This window comes from Denticeps clupeoides, chromosome 8, assembly GCF_900700375.1.
Source record: "Denticeps clupeoides chromosome 8, fDenClu1.1, whole genome shotgun sequence".
Lineage (NCBI taxonomy): Eukaryota > Metazoa > Chordata > Actinopteri > Clupeiformes > Denticipitidae > Denticeps > Denticeps clupeoides.
Genome location: NC_041714.1, coordinates 631,159 through 651,789, shown reverse-complemented (window position 1 = coordinate 651,789; position 20,631 = coordinate 631,159). Strand labels below are relative to the sequence as shown.

General features: G+C 41.8%; 1 protein-coding gene across 1 annotated transcript in view; it reads left to right on the top strand.

The window, feature by feature from the left end:
• The window catches only part of lrpprc (leucine-rich pentatricopeptide repeat containing), a 42,274-nt gene that overhangs the window by 2,549 nt on the left and 19,094 nt on the right, over positions 1 to 20,631 (top strand). The window contains exons 7-23 of the mRNA XM_028989391.1: positions 642 to 768; positions 838 to 982; positions 1,087 to 1,244; positions 4,150 to 4,255; positions 4,436 to 4,543; positions 7,894 to 8,012; positions 9,546 to 9,639; positions 11,500 to 11,569; positions 12,191 to 12,218; positions 12,324 to 12,381; positions 12,887 to 12,993; positions 13,346 to 13,423; positions 13,515 to 13,577; positions 13,821 to 13,934; positions 14,072 to 14,202; positions 15,667 to 15,752; positions 19,302 to 19,509. Coding sequence (XP_028845224.1) covers positions 642 to 768; positions 838 to 982; positions 1,087 to 1,244; positions 4,150 to 4,255; positions 4,436 to 4,543; positions 7,894 to 8,012; positions 9,546 to 9,639; positions 11,500 to 11,569; positions 12,191 to 12,218; positions 12,324 to 12,381; positions 12,887 to 12,993; positions 13,346 to 13,423; positions 13,515 to 13,577; positions 13,821 to 13,934; positions 14,072 to 14,202; positions 15,667 to 15,752; positions 19,302 to 19,509 — 1,800 coding nt within the window. The remainder of the gene's footprint in view (positions 1 to 641; positions 769 to 837; positions 983 to 1,086; positions 1,245 to 4,149; positions 4,256 to 4,435; positions 4,544 to 7,893; positions 8,013 to 9,545; positions 9,640 to 11,499; positions 11,570 to 12,190; positions 12,219 to 12,323; positions 12,382 to 12,886; positions 12,994 to 13,345; positions 13,424 to 13,514; positions 13,578 to 13,820; positions 13,935 to 14,071; positions 14,203 to 15,666; positions 15,753 to 19,301; positions 19,510 to 20,631) is intronic.

The following is a 20,631-nucleotide window of genomic DNA, read 5'->3' as shown; positions in this document are numbered from 1 at the left end:
AAGTGTCCATAGCAAAGGCACTGCAACAGGAACTTTTAACAGATACATCAACATATAGCATTACCAGAAATATAGCAATCACAAGCGTCACACCTATGTTCTCAGAATATAGTGAAATACTTGCATGATGCAAAATATTATATACAATTTTTGGATTTTCTATATTCAACTGTAGAGTTTACATTAAAAATATTATCAGAAAATATGTAAATGACACTGTTCTTGTTCATATTTTGTCATGCAGTCCCTCCAGGATTTTATTTTGTGATTTTTTTTAAATCATAATGAATTTTAAAACCTTTAAACTCTAGATTTAAGGATATAATTTTTAATGATATTTTAGACCTTTTTTTTTTTTTTTTTTTTTTTTTATAGAAAAATCTAATTTAGAACTTTTTAAAAGATCTGCGGAAACCCTGCCGTGTGCTCTGTGCTCTTGCCCAAAACGAATTGCTGCAAGTAGGCGTTTTCACGCACTAGATATTTCTACGGTAGGCCCGTATAATCAAACTCTCTCCAATCATCCAAATTTATATTGCATACCTTTTTATATGTCTATACCGCACAGCCCTACTACTAAGGATGTTTGCACCTCTGCTGTCTGTGTTGGTGTTGCATCATTGTTTGGTTTGTGTATGCAGGGACATGGGAAGCGCTGAGGGCATCTTGTCTGTGATGAAAGGAGCAGGTATTGAACCTGGACCAGATACCTACCTTGCCCTGTTGTCAGCTTACGCAGAGAAAGGAGACATTGCCAAGATTAAACTGGTAAGAAAACTTACATCAGCAACACGGACATGCAGTGACATAATATGTTGTGACATTTCCTTTCATCAGACGCTGGAGACAGTGGACAATACGGACACAAGCCTGATGGACAGAGATCTGATGCAGGTTGTATTCAGCCTTGCCAAGGCCGGCTATGAACAGCACGTTCCCGAGGTGGTGGAGCGCATGCGACATGAACGGGGTTACGTACCAGGTATCTCCACTAATACACCATTTGCCCTGTTAAAATGTTTGTTGGCCTGAAATTCTTTCTGTTCATTCAAGTTCATTCTTGTTTTGCTTTATTCCATCCTATAGATGCCATGAACCTGTGTCTGAGTCTGATTACCCAGGGGCGGGAGGACACAGCCCTCACTGTGCTGAAAACCTTCCCGAGCCTGCAGGTGGAGTCCGAGAACGGAGAAGTCCCTGACCTGGGCAACTTCTTCCTGCGCCATTGTGTCAACATGGAAAAAGTGAGTGTTGATTTCCATACCAAGCTTAACTAATTAATGATGAAGCATCATACAAACAGAAATAGCTAAATATGTTTAAGACAGTTGATTTTAAAACTTATTTGTATTCTTGAATTTACAGCAACAACAACATTTATTTCTTATATAGCCCAAAATCACATACAGTATGTCTCAATGGGCTTTGACAAGCCCTACAGTTGACACCCCCCATACTTGACCCTTCTGCACACAAGGAAAACACTCCACACAAAAAAAAAAAAAGAAAGGAAGAAACCTTGGGAAGCAGTGATAGAGAGGGACCCCCTTCCAGGTTAGAGTGAGCCTGCAAATGGTGTCAGTGCAGGGTTGGGGATGATTTGTACAATAAGAAAGAAATAAAATAATAAGTCCTACAGTTGTAGGGTTGGAGAAGTCCAGATTGTAGTCCAGTGTCATGGTCTAGATTATGTGTCCATTATGATGTTACTGGTCCACTTGAAGATCCCTGAAGCTGTAGTTGTTACGGTGGTGGTGGCTGTGGTGACCCTCTGGTTTGTTTTCATGCTAAGTCCTCGTTTAGCAGTTTTCAGGAACCAGGATTTATATGCTGTCTCTTCACTGGACTCTGCCAGTAGTCTGTGCGCTTGATTCAGTGTCTCAGAGAGAACAAACAGAAGCAGCGGCAGACGGTGACATTGTACGACCGGTACTGAAATATGTGGTAATAGTGGTATATTGGTGCTACAGTCTCCCGGTACCCTAACTAAGACAGCCTAACTAGGGTGAATTTAACACTGTGTCTAACAGGGGGACTGTGTGATAAACTGGATTTTATAATTGACACTGTGTCAAAGTGAAGTGAAATGAGTGTCTGGGACTTTAACAAAAAGCCAGAGAAAACAGATTTGAGATTGAATTTAAACACTGAGACTGTGTCTGAGTCCCGGACACTGATAGGCAAGCCGTTCCACAACTGCGGTGCTCTATAGGAGAAGGCTCTGCTCCCAGCTGTGACCTTCTGTACTTTTGGTACCAGTAGTGACCCATTGATCAAATGGGGTGTGGCGGGTCATAAAGAACTAAAAGTTCACTCAGGTATTGCGGGGCGAGACAGTTTAGAGCTTTATAGGTCAAAAGTAGGATTTTATAGTCAATCCTAAATTTGATGGGTAACCAGTGCAGTGATGGTAAGACTGTGGTCAAATTTCTTAGTTCTAGTTAGAACTCTGGCTGCACCATTCTGAACATGCTGGAGTTTACTCATGCACCTACTAGAGCGTCCAGACAGTAATGCGTTGCAGTAATCTAACCTTGATGTAACCAACTTTTCTGCATCATGCATTGAAATGATATTTCTTATTTTGCCATATTTCTAAGTTGAAAGAATGCTATCCTAGTGACATTATCTACGTGTGAATTGAATGAGGGACCTGCATCAATGATGACACCTATATTCTTTACTTCAATACTTGGTGAAATTGAAAGGCTATCCAGGGTTATGATGTAGTCAGCCAGCTTATGCCTGGCTGCTTGATGCCCAAGTACGAGAGCTTCTGTCTTATCAGGGTTTAACAGTAGAAAGTTGGTGAGCATCCACTGTCTAATGTCCTTCAGACAATTCTCTATTTTGTTCAGCTGCTGCCTCTCATCTGGCATTGCTGACAGATACAGCTGTGTGTCATCAGCGTAGCAATGAAAGCTAATACCGTGTATGCGGATGACGTCACCTAAAGGTAAAATAGTAGGGAAAATAGTAACGGACCTAGGACAGAACCTTGTGGAACACTAAACTCTACTTTTCTATGTGAAGAAGAATCACCATTGATGTCCACAAACTGTTATCGGTTGGTCCAATATGATCTGAACCATTCAAAGGCTGTTCCCTTTATCCCAACAACATTCTGTAACCTTGTAAGGAGAATAGCGTGATCGATAGTGTCAAACACTGCACTCAGATCAAGCAGGACAAGCAGCGAGATGCGTCCCTGATCAGAGGCCAACAGCAGGTCATTAACCACTTTAACCAGCGCTGTCTCAGTGCTATGATGAGATCTAAATCCCGATTGATATACTTCATGGATATTGTTGCTGTCTAGGTATGTGCTCAGCTGCTGGGCTATGACTTTTTCTAAGATTTTTGATATAAACAGAAGGTTTGATATCGGTCTATAATTTGAAAGCTAATCAGGGGTCTAATGACTGCTACCTTGAACGAACTTTGTACGTGGCCGGTGCTAAGCGACGAGTTAATAATTTTGAGGATAGGATTTATAATATCGGGCGCTACTTGTTTAAAGAACCTTTTAGGAAGCGGATCCAAAGCGCAAGTACATTGATTTGTCAACGAGATTAGTTTAATTAGTTCATGCCTAATAAGGTTGAAGCATTCTAATCCGTGGTCAGCTATTTGAAGAGTATTTTCCATAGAAATATCGACAGAGCTATTTGTTGTGGTTTTATTCTTATCTCTCCGTGACTAGTATTAAAGAAATTCATAAAATCGTCGCTACTATGATGATATTGAGTGGTTGTATCCATTTCTGTCTTATTCCTGGTTATCTTAGCTATTGTGTTAAACAGGAATCCGTGATTATTTTTGTTTTTGTCTATTAACGAGGAGAGATACGTCGATCGAGCTGCGCTAAGAGCCTTCTTATAGTTAAGTAGGCTCTCCTTCCACGATATTCAGAATACGTTTAATTTACTTCAACGCGATTTACGTTCTAATTTCCGTGCAGTCTTCTTAAGCAAGCGCGTGTGATCGTTATACCAAGGAATTAAGTTTTTATCTCTTACTATCTTCCTTTTGAGGGGAGCGACATTATCTAACGTGCTACGCAGTGTTAATTCTAGACATTTGGTCGCTTGGTCGAGTTCAGCGGGAACACCATTTATATAGCTACTTTACTCATTTCCTTCACTCCAGCCTGCTGAAAAGTTGATAAAATACTCCAGGGAACTGAAGGATGCCAAACTGCATTCAGGCCCCCTGCAGTTCACCCTCTATTGTGCGGTGGAAGCCAATAAGACAAGTAAGTGATTTTGTAGATTGAGAGGAATTGACTTAGACACTCATCTCTAAGCACGTGATGGAATTGTTTAATTATGCAAGTTTTCCAGTAAAGACATTTCTTAAATTGATAATGTAATTACAGTAAAAATGTTTATTTTTTATGTATTTTAGTTTATTTTTAACTGCTTTGCTCTGTGAGGGTTGGCAATGGAGCTGATGACTGACATGAAGGCAGAAGGCCTGCCAATCAGACCACATTTCTTTTGGCCACTCCTCACCCATCACCAGAGGGACAAAAACATACCAGGTGAGTTCTAATGGGCTCAGTGCTTTATATGTTTACAGCTACTTTTGGACCAGAAGCATTATAATGGACATGTAGTGAAAGTGATTAGTTGTCATGTGTGACACATCACAGCACACCGTGAAATGTGTCCTCTGCATTTATCCCATACCCTGACAGAGCAGTGGGCAGCCACTGTGCACAGGTCAAGAGAGGGGTTGGAGAATCAACAGTAGGGTCTGTCAAAACCCATTGAGACATACCGTATGTGACTATGGGCTCTATAAGAAATAAATGTTGTCGTCATGGGATTTCAACCTGTAATGCATTGTCTTCCTTGGTTTGGAGTAAATTCAAGCATAATTTCTGCCTAATACATTTGGAAACAGTCTCACTGATGCTCTGTCTTAGCTAAGGGGCAGTGGTGGCCTAGCAGTTAAGGAAACAGACCTGTAATCAGAAGATTGCTGGTTCGAATACTGAACCACCAAGGTGCCACTGAGCAAAGTACCATCCACGCACACTTTTCCCGGGCATCCTTTCATGGCTGCCAACCGATCACTAACGTGATTGGTTAAATGCAGTGTGATGCAGTGACAAATCACTTCACTTTCAAATTATGCCTGAATTTAGCATTCTTTTAAACTAAAAGAGAACTTCAATAACCCTTCTCCATGGTAAGGTCCCTTTCCTGAAAATTTTTTCATTCCTCACCTTTTACACCCGTACCCTGCACCGCTGTAAACGTCATGAAATATGCAGCACTAACCCTACCCTCCAATTCCCCTTCCCGTTTTCTCTTTCTCTTACTTTCTCACTCTCTCACTGTTTATCCCACTGTTCGTGTGTGTGTGTGTGTGTGTGTGTGTGTGTGTGGATGCGCAGTGTGGTGTAGGTGATGTGACGGAATGGGTAGTGACTTGATTTCATGTAAATGCGAGCGCTCTGAGGGAGTTCACTTTGGATTAGGCGCGCCGCTGTGCACCAGCATGAAATATTCAGTGCCATGTCACTTTCTATCCACAGGTGTCACTGGTGGGCAATAGCCAAACCCACTCATCCTCCCTTCCCTTGTTCTATCTGAACCTCTCTCTCCCGCTCTCTCTCGTTATGAAGGGGACAATAAAAATACAGCACTTTGATGAGGAGCAGTTTGGAGCGTCTGGCTTTGAGGAAGCATATGTTAGTGTAGTTGTATCTGCCTGCAGCGGGGTCTGCTTGTCATTTTGGTGTGCAGGGCTGCGACTTATCAGTTGTGACACGAGGGTGCGAGAACCGTCCAGGCCTTTTGCATTCACTCCGCCTGTGCCCACCAGTCATCAGCCCCCACCTATTCTGTACGACCTTTCTCCCCCAACCTCCCACGGATGGATCTGTCCATCCTCTAATTCACTTGTCCCGTGTTATTAATAAAATAAATGCTGGCATCTCAGGACCGGTCTGTTGTTGCAACCACCTGTATTCCGACACATGGCCTTCACATTCTGACAGGGGAACAGGCCAAGGGCAAAGGAGCAAGTCTTTCTCGTGTTTCCTCACCTCCTCTTCTCCGCTCAGTAACTGCAGGTCGGAGGCACTCCCTTCTGACTGCTGGTTAAGGCTGTGCCCTCCTGCATCTGTGGTTGGAGTTGGTAGAGTCTTTCCTCATATGGACTTCACGTGTCCCCAGATCTATTGCCGTTTTTCTAACATTTGTCATTTTTAAGTTTTTCTTAATTAGTTTTTGTGTGCTCCTTATCAATATTCTTCTCAGGATGTTCTTATGCTAGGATTAGAATTTGTTTATATATATATATATATATATATATATATATATATATATATATGTGTGTGTGTGTGTGTGTGTGTGTGTGTGTGTGTGTGTGTAAATAAATAAAAAACAAACACTTTTTTTCATTATCATTATTGGCTATGAAATGAGTCACATTTAAGTCAGAGCTGCAGCACTATAAAGTAATCTCAAGAATAAACCACGAAGAATTTAAAGAGTAAGAATTTAAGTAAAGTGTTGATCATGTGAGAATAGCATTTGTGATTGTGAAATATGTCCTTTTTAAAAGTAGTCTAGCTGAATTGTTTTAGGTGTAACATCTAAATTTAATAAAGTTAAATGATCTAAAGGATTGAGGTGAAAAGTGCTACCTGACCTTGGAATGGACTGTCATGGTAGCTCTTAACGTCCACCACCCCAATCTTCATCCAAACATGTTTTTTTCCCTGTTAACACTACCCATTCACCAGGAGCTATTCTGCTTTTTCTGTATTTTTATGAAAGAAAAATGAACATCTTTTATTTATCTGTTTATACCCAGTCATGTGCCCAGACACTTACACCAACAGAAGTACCAGTGTGTGTAGCTGGGACCACTCTAAGGGTTGACACAAAAAACCCACAAGAAGTGCAATAAACAAAAGTGCTGAGTGTAGCCGGAGAACCACTTCCAACCCCGGCTACCTCTCCTGTCACCTCCTGGGTGGGAAATGGGTCCATGGATAATTGAAGAGGAGGACAGGTGTGTTTCGTTCATAAAAATACAAGATGAGAGCGGCTCCTGAGCCCCGGGCTCTGCTGAGGGGAGAGCTACTGATTGCCTGTTTGCTTTTTCTTGAAAGCGCTGCGTTGTGTGTAGTGAGCTGTGATCAGTGCATGAATGGGTTTAAGAGTGAAAGGGATGCATGGCCAGATGAATGGATGGAGGGGTTTTATGGAGCTTCCAGGTGCGTTACCTGGCAAATGCTCTCACACACACTGGGTTGGAGGGGCGGAAGGGCGCTGACCCAGGTTTTAATGGCGGATAAAAGCAGGTCTTATCTTTTATTCAGGTGTGCTGGGATGGGGAGAGGGACTATAGCCAGGTGATTGGAGCTCTCTGGAGTGTCAGGAAATGGAGCTGGACCAGTGCTTGGAGACAACAGAGCACACGCACACACTGCCTCTCTTGCCAGAAAACAGCACACACACTTTTCTGCTCTACTACACAAAGCAACACAGATATGATGGTCATATTCAGTAGTCTGTTGGTCCTGGAACACACACAGTGCTCGGGTGAGTGGTAAGGGCCTGTTCCATATGCATGGTGCTGATGGGTAGGTGTCCCTGGGGCAACACCTCAGGTGGAGAGTCCTGATATTCACCTTGTGTGTGGGTCAGGCATCGCGTGACTGGTATGAACCGGTGCGTTCTAGGCTGTTCTGCTCCTCATCAGAATGTCATGGTCATCCACTAAATGGGCTCTACATGTGGAACACTGTGCTTCAAGGGGACTTTAGTGATGTGTTTACTGAATGTGTTGCGGTGTTACGGTGTTTTGTGTGTTTGATCAGTTTTTTTTTTTTTTTTATTGTTGTGTGTGTGCATTTTTTTTTTTTTTAAGGAATTCTTGAGGTGTTGAGGGGGATGCAGCAGTTGGAGGTCATGCCTGATGTGGAGACCTACTCCAACTATGTTGTACCTGCTTTTCCCAACATGGATGCAGCTCGTGCTGCACTTCAGGTAAAGAGAGGGCATGTGCAATATTTATGATGAAATATATTCCTTTATGACGTGACTGAAACGAGACAAGATGCAATGTAAATTCCAGTAGTGTATCTATAATTAAATAAATCATGTAATATTGTTAACAAAAATGAGACTGAATGGGTTTCACAAAATAAAAACTAAACTTTTTTTTAGTTTAAACTTTAGTTGTTGACTAAAACAAGACATTATTTCCTCTCATTTAATCGTGTTACTATTTTTATGCAGTATTTCTGTTTCCTGTGTTTTTCCATCCGGTCACACAGATGACTTCACTTCCTCAATACTCATTTGCGGCATTAATTCGATTTCAGGATACTTGCGATGGTTTAGTCGATGGCTGGGAGAAAATTAATTTGTCTTTGGGCACATTTTCTTCATGATAAAGTGATAAAGACAACATAATGTTTGTCAGAGAAATACAGGGAGAAATGCAGCCAATTTAATGGATCTAGCTTATTCTTGAGTCTATAAGGTATCAATAAAATGACGTTGTTTTAATTATGAAATGGGTCTATTAAACTATGCTTGTACTATATTTACTGGGTTCAATAGAATAGAAACTAAAATGATTCAAATGCTTAAACTTTTATAACTTAATATTTTGTTGCACAACCTTTTGAGGCAATCAGTGCAATCAAACGATTCCTGTAACGGACAATGAGACTTCTGCACTTCTCAGCTGGTATTTTGGAACACTCCTCATGAGCAAACTGCTCCAGTTGTCTCAGGTTTGAAGGGGGCCTTTTCCAGACTACACGTTTCAGCTCTTTCCAAAGATGCTCAATAGGATTGAGGTCAGGGCTCGTAGAAGGCCACTTTAGAATAGTCCAATGTTTTCCTCTTAGCCATTCTTGGGTGTTTTTAGCTGTGTGTTTTGGGTCACCCTGTGCCCACAAAACACCCTGTGCCAGATGCAGCAAAGCAGCCCCAGAACATAACAGAGCCTCCTCCATGTTTCACAGAAGGGACTGTGTTCTTTTCTTGATATGCTTCGTTTTTCCATCTGTGAACATAGAGCTGATGTGCCTTGGCAAAAAAATCAATTTTTGTCTCATCTGTCCATAGGACATTCTTCCCGAATCTTTGTGGCTTGTCCAAATGTATTTTGGTAAATTCCAGTCTGGCTTTTTTATGATTTGTTTTCAACAATGGTGTCCTCCTTGGACGTCTCCCATGAAGTCCACTTTGGCTCAAACAACGACGGATGGTGCAATCTTACACTGATGTTCTTTGAGCTTGAAGTTCACCTTGGATCTCTTTAGAAGTTTTTCATGGGCTCTTTTGTTACCATTCATATTATCCGTCTCTTTAATTTGTCATCAATTTGTCATCAAAATAATTCTGTTGAAAAGCAATGTCTGACTTTTATTAGTTAAATTTCATCGAATTTTTATTTATTATTACTTTTGTCAGATTCAAGTTATTTTTGTGACCATTTTGAGTTTTTCTTTCATTGACTGAAGTGTACCAACAATTTTGTCCACGTGTGTATGTGTGTCTCTTCAGGAGGCCGGCTGTGCTGTGGACGCCGCAGGTTTTGCTGCGTCTCAACTGAGAGCTCTGGCATCCAGCGGGGATCTGGCAGGCCTCCTGGCTCTGAGTGAGTAACATCTCGGCTCTTCAATCTCCGCATCTCACTCCCGCCCTTGTCCCCCATCACTTACCTCTGCCCTCAGACTGTTTTTCTCTGCATGTCCATATTATTAATTTGAAACAAACACACTTCACTGAAGTCACTGGAGCCAATTTACCAGTGGCTTCACCCAAAGGACCACTGATGCATTCTGTTTTTTGTTTTTTGTTTTCCTCTTCATCTGTTTACTTCTGCCTTAAGGCTAACTTCCCTTGGCGTGTGGGTGTGTCATTAGCACCCCAGTGCTCCTATTAGGCCTTTTCAGTGATAAGTATTTAAATGTGTGAGGAGTGATGGTGTGATGTACCTCTAGAGAAAGAGAAATAAGGACAGGTATCCTCTACCTCCCTCAACCCCTTTTTGTCCTGCAATCTGTTTAAATATTCTGTTGACCATGACACCATTGGGAACACAAAAAGTAAAAATGATGTCATGTTTTCCAATTTAAAAGTCTGATGTTTGCTCAAAAACAATACTGGTCAGAACAATGAACAAGTATGTATGTTACAATGTCACTGGTCTAAATGCTACATGAGTGCTGATCATTTTAACATGATAGCCAGTAATAAGAGATCAAATGTGGTGCATTGTATGAATATTTTAATTAAGCCAGAATCAGTATTCAGTATAACATGTATAAACAGAATTTTGAATGTCTGGGTTATGATAATAGTTGTCTTTGAATTTCATTTTATACATTCAAATTAAATGGTGTTTCACATTATCTGAGTACCCATCTTAAATATTAGGACAAGTAAAAGTGCAAATTGCTCTAAACATATCAGCATAACATATATATATTAGGGCTGCACGATTTGGGGAAAAGACATATTGCAATTATTGAGATCAATATTGCGATTGCGATATGATAAAGGGCATTTGCTTGTATATCAATGAAAAGTCGCATACAAATTACTAATAGTGAAATGTTTAATTTCAAAGTGAAACATACAAACTACTTAAGTCTTTACTTTAAAAAACATTACTGTCGAACGACAAACCCTGGTAATGCTAAACAACTGTTTTGATTATATTTGGCCATTATAAAATCCAGTATTATAGTTCTTACGTTTAACTAAAACGTTGTTTGGAGGCTGACTTGAACACAGGGATGCATTGCTTTGTTAGCTTAGCTAAGGTTAAGATTTGTAAACTGAGGTGAATTTCTTTAGGAAACCTTCAAAGTTTGAGAAAAGTTAACTAAACAGCTACGAACAGTCTATAAATAGTTAATGCCTACGTTTAGCCAAAATCTTGTTTGGAGGTTGACTTGAACACAGGAATGCATAGCTTCGCTATCTAAGCCTAGCTTAGCTAAGGTTAAGACTTATAAAACGGGATTTTATAATGGCCAAATATATTCAAAACAATTGTCCAGCCTTACCTATGAAATGTAATCCCCCGGGATCTGGTTTGGAGCGTACAGCGGTTTTACAGCCCCAAGCAGCACAAGAGTGAGGCATATTTATGCACTTCTCTCCATGTATATACTTCACTACACAGCAGAGCCTATCGCAATATGACGTTGACGTACGATGCAGCTCGTCATACGGTGTCTTCCCATATGTCTATGCGAGTCACGAATCTGAGGTCTCCATTGAACCGAATCGAAAGTCATTTGACCAAACACGTCACATTCAGCTGAAGTGAAACTTCAGTCAGCTTGCAAACTTTGAGAGAATGAGTGATATGTTGCCGATTCAACCCATGTACTAATAATTTAAATTGCAGCTTTTTGCGTTCATGTAATCGCACAGACTGACATTGCGATTAGATTAATCGTGGCAGCACTAATATATATTAACATGTCTTTTTGTTCTCTTACAGTCTCTAGTCCCACTTTCCCTGCCACTGACCTGAGTGTGTTCAGAGGCAGCCTCATTTCTGGTTTCAAGAGGTTAGTGTCTGGTCACTAAGTGTGTGTGTGTGTGTGTGTGTGAGCGAGATTGTTTAGTGGCAGCAGAATAAAGCCATAGGTTAATCTGCTTGGTGTGAATTTGATATGCATATGTTTACATGAGTGAGTGTAGTTTGCTCTCAGTGTAGCCTGGGACTGAAAGACGAAGAGGTGTGTGAGGGAGGGAGGGAGGGAGGGAGGCCATGGCCTCGTGCATGTTGATGCACTAGTTCTTGAGGGCCTGCCCCAGAGCAGCATGGGAGAAATGCAAATCGCCTCTCTGGTCACCTCTTCTCATGCTTGTAATATTTACTTACTAGCCATTCACATTCATTATAGTACAGTGTTCCCATGTTCATCCATCCTGCTTTTTTATTGCAGCTCAAAATTGTTCTGTTTTGAATGCCTGAACATGTATAGATATTATAATATATTGTTCCATATTCATTTATTTTCTTTGAAGAGAATGAATAATATTAGGCAATTGTATAATTTCATTTAAACGGTGTAAATTATGTATTGTATACAAAATGTTTTTATAGAAGCTTGTAGCATGGCTGTAATGTTCAGTTTACTGTGTCTGTTTTGTTTTAAACTCTTGTCATCTGCTGCCCCCTGCAGGTCCAGTGATGTAGGGAGTATGGCCAAGGTGAGTTCTTTGATGTGGTTGGAAACAGGGATGTGGAGCTACAGTTTGTCTCTGTCCTTGATTCTAATGAATCTGTCAATATTGATATCATTTTTTTTTTATTAGGTGACTGAGCTCTTGTTTAAAGATGTGCGCTTTAGCCAGAGCCCAGCAGTGCCCACTGGTAAGATCTGCTGCCTATCTCTGATGTTACATGAAGGTAGATGTGCTGCTTTGTAAGTCTGTAGGATGTTCAGTCTGTGTGTGAGTCTGTCATTGCACCCATCCTGGTGCAGAAAAACACTTGACAAAAATGTTTTGCTTTAATCTGAATTTGTGTGACTAATTCTTTCTGATCATAGTGTGTGCATTCAGCTTTGCTGACGATGTGCTGAGTCGACATGAGTAGGTGCTGAGTGAGAGTGTGTGTGACCTGATTGGTGTAGACTGGTGGAGAGATGGATACCTTCTCTGTATCATGTCCTGTTTGCTCTTTAACCAGTGTGTGTGACTGAACCTGTCAGCAAGGTGCCACACTTTAATACACACACTTCAGTCAGAGCGCAGAATCTGCCTTTGTCAGCATAAAACACACAAACTTCCTCTATAGCAGTGGTAAAAGCAAGGTCACATAAAATATTTTACATAGATTTCAAAGAGTGTGTGGTCCTTTTCTCTGTTCCCTGCAGAAAACGTGGCCTACTTTCTCTATAACCTGATTGACAGCATGACTGAAGGAGAGGTTCAGGCTAAAGAGGAGAAACTGCGTCAGTATTTTGCTCAGTTGAAGAGCCTGGTGGGTTTAACACGCTCTGCTTTTCAATGGTGCTTTTCATTATAACAAACAAAAGGGAATTTTGTGTTTAAAGTTTTACAAGAATCTGTCCAATGGGCGATTTTCATAGGCATGTTTTAAACAGCTTTTTACGCTTTCATTACCTTTCCAAATATATTCTTAGAAACCTCTTAACAAAAAATATTTTTTAAAAACACTTTTACCAGGTATTTTTTTGTCTTAAAGAGGTGAAATGTGAAAAAATGAAATTATGCTCTGACATCTCAAGACCAGTCCTCTGAACTGTGTCTTTCTGTGCTTTGTGACCCCCTGACCCTCCCGTTTGTCTCTCCCTTGCTTTCTTTCCTACAAGAACGTCTTCATCCCAGTGACCATCTACCGAGGTATACGCAACATACTAGATGCATACCATGTACCAGAGCTCATCAAGGTCTGACCCCATGTCATGCTCTTGCACTTTTCTGGTAAATTAGTGGTAAATTGGTGGTGCTGATTTGACGTCATTCTTTAATTTCCTGTAGGATGTAATCACCCTTGTTGACAGCAAGGAGTCAATCAGTACAGCAGAGGCAAATATTCCCAGAGTAAGTATGTGATTCACAGTGTGTGTGTGTGTGTGTGAACTTGGCAGAGCAGTAGTTTCAGTGGTCTTGTGTGCAGCCTTTGCCTGTTTGATATAATGTGCGTGTGTGTGTGTGTAGTAATAGATTTTGTATATAATAGATTAAAACATGTTGAGTGTCACTGGTTTGTAATGTTTGTGAATGTAAGTGTGTGTAATTGTGTGTGTGTGTTAATCCATTTATCCTGTCTTTGTGTGTGACTAGGGTCCAGAGGGCCGTTTCGTTGTTCTGGAGACTCGGCTAGCTGAGCTGAGGGCTGAAGGGAAGCCAGTGAGCGCCGTGCTGAAGCAGCTCATCCAGGCCCTGTGTGCTGAGGAGGTGCCTGGTTCTTACATCCTTGCTTCACGTCTCAGTCCAGTCTCTTCCCATGTCTCTGGTGTCTTTGTGTTCTCTCCTGTTCCTGACAACTTTCTTGTCACAGTGCCTCCTTTTTCACTGTCTCCTCATGTCTTCAGAAACTGGAACGTGCACTTGAAATCAAGGCCCAGTTTGAACAGGACATGGTGGTTGGAGCGTATGCTGTCCTCATCAACCTCTGCAGTCGCCACGACAACGCAGATGAGGCAATGAACCTGAAGAGAGAGCTGTGAGTGGAGTGCACGCATACAATCAGACACATGCTGCATTAGACTGTCCAGCAGAGCATTAAACTTTAACACAGACACAGCACGAAGGAGGCGAAATGGCAAGATGTTAATAAAGCAAGCGCTGCGGACAGATGCTCTTTCAGACGACCTGCCCAATCAGAGACACACACGCTAGATGACTTGTCATCAGGCACTGGTCAGCAAGTGACAGCTTGCAGGATGCTCTGCTTTTAAGAGAATTTGCATCAGCGGATTGTGTGTGTTGCTTGAGGCAATGTAATGTTAGTGGCAGGGTAGTTGAGTATGTATATATGTTTATAATATGTGTCTATAATATGTATAGATGCAGACCAAAGACAGCAAACTCTAATTGTCCCAGCGACCAGGGGGGGATTGATAAAATAACAAACATGCAAAAATAATGTCTCGTCTCGTTTTAGTCAACGAAAATTAAGAGAAATTTTAGTACAATTTTAATCTTGTTAACCATATTTACTTTTGTTTTTATTAGTCAACAATATTACATGATGTATTTCGTTATAGTTAGTCACATGACCAGCATTTAAGTCTCATCTTGTCTTAATTGCATGAAAAAGGCTTGTATACCCAGAAGGCCAGTACCATTCTAGTGGTCAGGGATGGATTGTATACCTCTGTAACTGGGATCAGGTGGATGCATGCTCAGCTACTCACTCAATGACTAACTTGAATTTGACTGGTCAGCCATGGGTAGCCAGTGGAGGTCTATGAACAGCACAGTAACCATGAGAAGCAGGTGCACTGCTGCATTCTGGACCATCTGTAAAGGTTTTGTTGTCAGCGGCAGGACGATGGAGAGAAGTAATTGTGATGAGAGGTTGCTTATGTTTAATTACACAATCTATGCAACTTTTCTGAAACACTGATCATGTGATCAGCCACATTATAAATCACCTATCCCACCTCTATATAGAGCATAGTTTGCATTATGGTACTATTTTTACTATATTAGCTTTGGTTTTGTCCATGTGAAGCTCTCCCTGTGTTGGCATTGGCTTCATCCACATGGTCCAGTTTACTGAGTCCAAAAACACATGGGTCAGATGAACTGGTAATGATTAATTGGCCCTGGTGTTTTTTTGTTAGCTTTTTACTCTGTCCTGATTTGTGTTCCTGCCTGTGGATTATTGGCAGGAGCTCAGGCTCCCTGCCATTGACAACTGGACAGGGCTTAGAGAATTGAAAATGGCTAAATGGAGTGTGTGTGTGTGTGTGTGTGTGTGTGTGTGTGTGTGTGTGTATATATATATAATAGATGTTTTTGCTTTAGTTTGAGTTTGTTAGTGTTCCTGCCATGTTGCCTTTTCATTTGTCTGTATGTTACATCAGCCATGTTTCTGTTGCCATTTGTTCTGCCAAACTTATGTTGTTGCCAACCATTAATGCCCTTTTGTCTTGTCCTGACATTTGTTTATTGCCCTTAGGGCTCGTAAGGACTCTCATGTTGCCCTGGATGCCACAAAGTACCTGGCCCTGGTCAGAGTGCTGTCAAAACATGGCCGACTGGAAGGTGAGAGTGCCAGGTTCCATTCCCATACAAGACAAAAGCAAACATTTAAAAACAGCACATTGCAGGGTTTAGCATTCACCAGTAAATAACACTTAATGTTGTTTTTAATAGTCCATGAAGGACTATTATTATGAAAATTATGTGTGCACAACTAATACTTCATGACGAAAAAATGATTGCCAGTTTGGATGTTCAGGGTTTTTATTACCTTTTTAAAACTCTATGAATCAAGTATTTGTTCAGGAATGGTAGATAATGTGACCTTTGTGGTCTTCTGGTTCATACGTGAGTGTGTTACCCAGTATTCCTCTATCATCACCACCACAATATTGTCTTTTTTTCTCTAAAAACTTTCACTCTACCATTGCCTGAAAATAATGCAATTTATATATAAAATATATGTGGCATATTTTATACTGAGAACCAATGTATTACTTTTTTAAAGAAATAAGACTTGTTTTTTTAAACAAGTAAATGTTTCTTAAAGGGTTTTTTTCTTTTTTTTTTTTTTGTTCCTTCAGGGTTACATTTTTTTAGGTGCAGATGTGGAATGAGTCACACCTTGATATTGCTAGTGGAATTAAGCGAAGCTGAAAATCTGAGGCTAAGGATGGTTAATTTTTAATGCAACGCTCTTTTCAGCGCTTACTGTCTTACAGGAGATGTAATTAGTGCTTTAGTGTGCACTTGGAAAAGTGTAGCGCTCTCTCTCTCTCTCCAGACGGCCACTCTAATCAGCCATTAAGTGAATTCCATGGTGGATTTCGCTGCGCTCTTGTAAGACACAATTACAATAAGTGTTTCTCTCTTTAGCTTTGTGCACACTGCAATGGTGAATGCTTCATCTCCTCCCGCTCTCGCTTTCCAATTTCTCCACAGCTTATGTCACTCTCTCCTTCTTTCTCTATCTATCCTACCTCCTTCTCTTTGACTTGGTGTGGGTGAAGGAGGGAGCAGAGGGGAAAATTACAGGAGTGTCTGCACTTTTAAGGGAATTACAGAAATCCGGCCTGATACTAATGGCATATCATGACTGAGGAAAGTGCTCACACATGTCGCCTATATACACACACACACACACACGCACACATTTACATGTGAATTGGAAGTGAGGCGCGGTGCGGGCAGCCATTAGTGCGGCGAAGCACAGAGGAAGCCTGTCAGGCGCATTAGCACACCTCGCTAACTTTGCCCTGCTAACGCTAGCCGCCCAACCTGCCAGTCCTGCTTGAAGATCACGGCCTCCTCTGTCTTTTTAATGGGTCTGTTTTTTTCTTCTGTCTCCTCTTCATTTCCTTCCCCACACACGCACCTCTTATGTTAGATTTTTTTAAGATTTTTTTTTTTTTTTTTTTTCTCAGATTTCGCTTCTCATTGCTAAACAGTTGCTGGGTTCACGGCCAACTGTGAAAGGCAATAGGCAATAAGGAGAAGATTAATGGGCTGTGTGAATATTTGTTGCTCACTGCTCCTGGCAAAGACATGTTGGCCGGTCAGCTGGCAAGTCTGTTTTGACGCGAACTGGTGATTTTTCAGCTTTTTTTTTTTTTTTTTTTTTTTTTCTCCAGCATTGGTGATCAGAATGGTTTCTCAATGATTAGAGATAAATACCAGCATTTTTCAGATTAATTAATTAAAACCAGCCCTAACCTCTCAGTTTCCCAGTGAACACAGTTCCTTTGTTGACAGTCTATAGAATTTATCTTACCCAACATGGAATGGAAGACCAACTGTGTGAATGAAAGTGCACATTTTATTAAAATCTCTGCAAGCTGTTATGCCCTGCTCCAAAAATATATTGATATTATTATCAATCATTGGACATCCATTATGGCAGCATCTTAGTAATCGACAGTGGGAACCCGACCTCTGCTGCACTCATGACAGAGTCCCTGCTGAAGACCCTCAACCCTGTGTTGCTGCAGGCAAACTGAACCTGTAATTACTGGACTGGGTAAGACTGCCAGCCCCGTGACATAAATGTTAATGTAATGGTGCCCAGGACAATGGATTCAGTTTAAGTCCCAGTTTTCCGTCCGACCTGTGAGGTTGGATAAACTAATGACAAGTTTTCAGGTCTGTGATGCGGTTCCCAGCAGAGATCGGTGCCTGTTGTATGAATAGACACAGTAATAGACAAAAGTGACCTCTTCAGATCCCAGCATGCTCTTGCAAAAAAAATATCCCCCATTTTCACTCCTTCAAGCCCCCAGTCTTTCCCTTTCCTTAGATTTCTCCTTTTCCATTAAGCCATTGACAGAAATAAATGGGAGAAATTTATGGTTGCTGAGAAATGGGACGACAGGCCAGGTTTAACATACCAAAGCACCGGCATGCATCAGTGTGTGAACGCATACACGTTGTCTGAGGCCAGAGCAGGCCGGTGAACCTGTTCCTGGTGGATGGCATGTTTGAGATTGTGTTCCTGTGGTAGCGGGTGCTCTCTGCCTAGTGAGCCGTGCTGTGTTTTTGGTACCGATAGTAGCCAGAAAGCTACCAATGCATGAGAACCACGTACCCAACGCAACGATTATCGCGCTCTCCAAATGATGAGCACAAACAGGCCATTAGATGCTAAACAAGTGGACTGGAATGCGCTCTATCTTCCCCGCACCACAGCTTTTCTTCTTTCTATCTCGATCTCCCTCTCTCTCTCCAGGCTGGTATGATTAGTATCGTCAGTACAAACAGGCCCTATCAGTATCAGCCCATTAACGAGCCTCTAAACACAGTGTAAACACATCTTAATTATCTGGCCCTGTGACAGAGCAGCTGTCTGAGATGTGCTGAGTGTGTGTGTGTGTGTGTTTGCGCGTTAGCACGGTGGCACCTCACTGTAGCCAGATGGGTTCTCCGCCCCAGTAAAAGCCTCCATTACGCTGGGCAGGCTGAGCAATGCCCACCGGCCAGGGGCTCAACGGGCACCCGCTGCACACCTATAATTTTACCGGCAGGCATTTGCAGAGAGACCCCGGGGAAAGGAGGGAAAAAAAGCTCACCAGGCATTGTAGGGCCCTGGTAATTGTAGTCTCGTTTAGAAATGCAAGTAGCAATTAGCGGCGAATTGGCATTATACTGCAGGATTTGCATTCCTGCTGAGCGTAAAATGCTGTTTTAATAGCAGTTTGTTTTCCCCACATGAAATTATCTAAGGGGCCTTTTATCATCCACCCCCCCCCCCCCTCTTTTTTTTTTTTTTTTTTTATTCCCCCCCTCTATTTGCCAGCTCTTTCATTTGCTTTAGCTCACTCGTGTCCGGGATCCGACCATCAGGCGAGTTCAGAGCACACAGCAGCGCCTCGTGACTGCTCTCGCTCGCCAATAAACATGGAAGAGAGGTCCGCACTCTGACGCTCTGTTCCGATAGTGTAAAACGGTGTATTTCCATTGAACTAAGTGCAGGTCATAATCAAACATTGCATATTACTGGAACTCAGTGGCACAACCAGAACCTGTTATTGTTCACTCGAGTTCCATTAGTCCTCTATCTGTAGCGAGGTAATGGATTTGATTTGACCCTTCATTCCCTTCTGACTCTTATCTGCACAGAGGCCATCGACATGCTGAAGGAGATGAAGGAGAAGGATGTGGTGCTGAATGACAGTGTGGTGACACAGCTCTTCCACGTGTTGAATGCAGCAGCGATGAAGGGTGACGTCGCCACCGTCCAGCGTCTGCAGGACACAACCTTTGCCCTTGGCCTGGTCAAACCCACTGCCAACCTCTGTTCTCCGCTTATCTCAGCGCACCTGGAGTCGTGAGTTTTCACATGACTGCAGTACTGCTGATTCCTAAAGCAGCATTACAATAGTGCATCTAATCCCTCAATTGTTTTGCAGCCATAATTGACATAAGCGAACAAGAATGACTGAAAAAATTACACATTAAATTTGATTAATATTACATTAGATGCATTGTGTACAATAGGGGATTAAATGTGCTAAATAGTAAGAGAGACATACATCTCGCAATGGTACAGACATCAGAATATGATAATTGTATTACTGCTAATTAAAGTAAAGTAAGGCAGTTATGCCTGTGGAACTGCCCCATAGTGTTTAATGGTGATCAGTTATCCGGAGTGCCTTACTGTCATTAGTTACAGGGTCAGGGTTAAGTGTCTTGCTCAAGGACCCAATGGTAGTAAGTGGAGTTTGAACCTGGGACTTAGTGGCCTTCTGGTTCGTAGCTTTGTGTGTCACATGCTAGGCTACTACCGTCCCATTTCTTTTTTGGTTTAAAGCCATCTCTCCTCACTCAGGCCATTACAAAGATGGATATCACAGCCGCCATCTCTCATATAATACCCAATATGCAAATAAGCCCCCTGCCCCCCCAAAGTTGGCCTCTCTGCCCCGCCCTGTGCCTCCATTCAGGTCCATTTGCGAGACTCGCTTTTAAGTAGATCAGCTCATTTGCATGTTAATTATGCAGCGAGCGCTAATTGCTGGATTTGCCTCTCTGTTAGAGTGCTCGGACCCCCCTATTCCCCTGAATGCTGTGGGATGGCTAGTCCAGGCATTACACCTTTACTCTCTCCCTCCCTCACATATTCTTTGAATCTACATGCAAACATACACACACAATTTTTTTTCTTCTTTTAGACGCCCCTAAGACATAGTTTGTTTTCCTTTCACTTGAGTCACACAAACACACCGCGGCAGTTCATGTTTAATTACTGGCTTGTGCTTGATAAGGTTTGTAATTTTCTCCAGGTTCATTAGCGATTATGAAAAACACAACTGTGCGCCTCTGTGAACAACTCAGTGGATAAGCCGACCAGTTTCACCAGCCTCCCGCCTGTCTGTGTTGATTGGCAGACGCCAGAATCTTCAGTCTGACCCATTAATGTTCGCAACAAAGACTCCAGGGCTGCTTG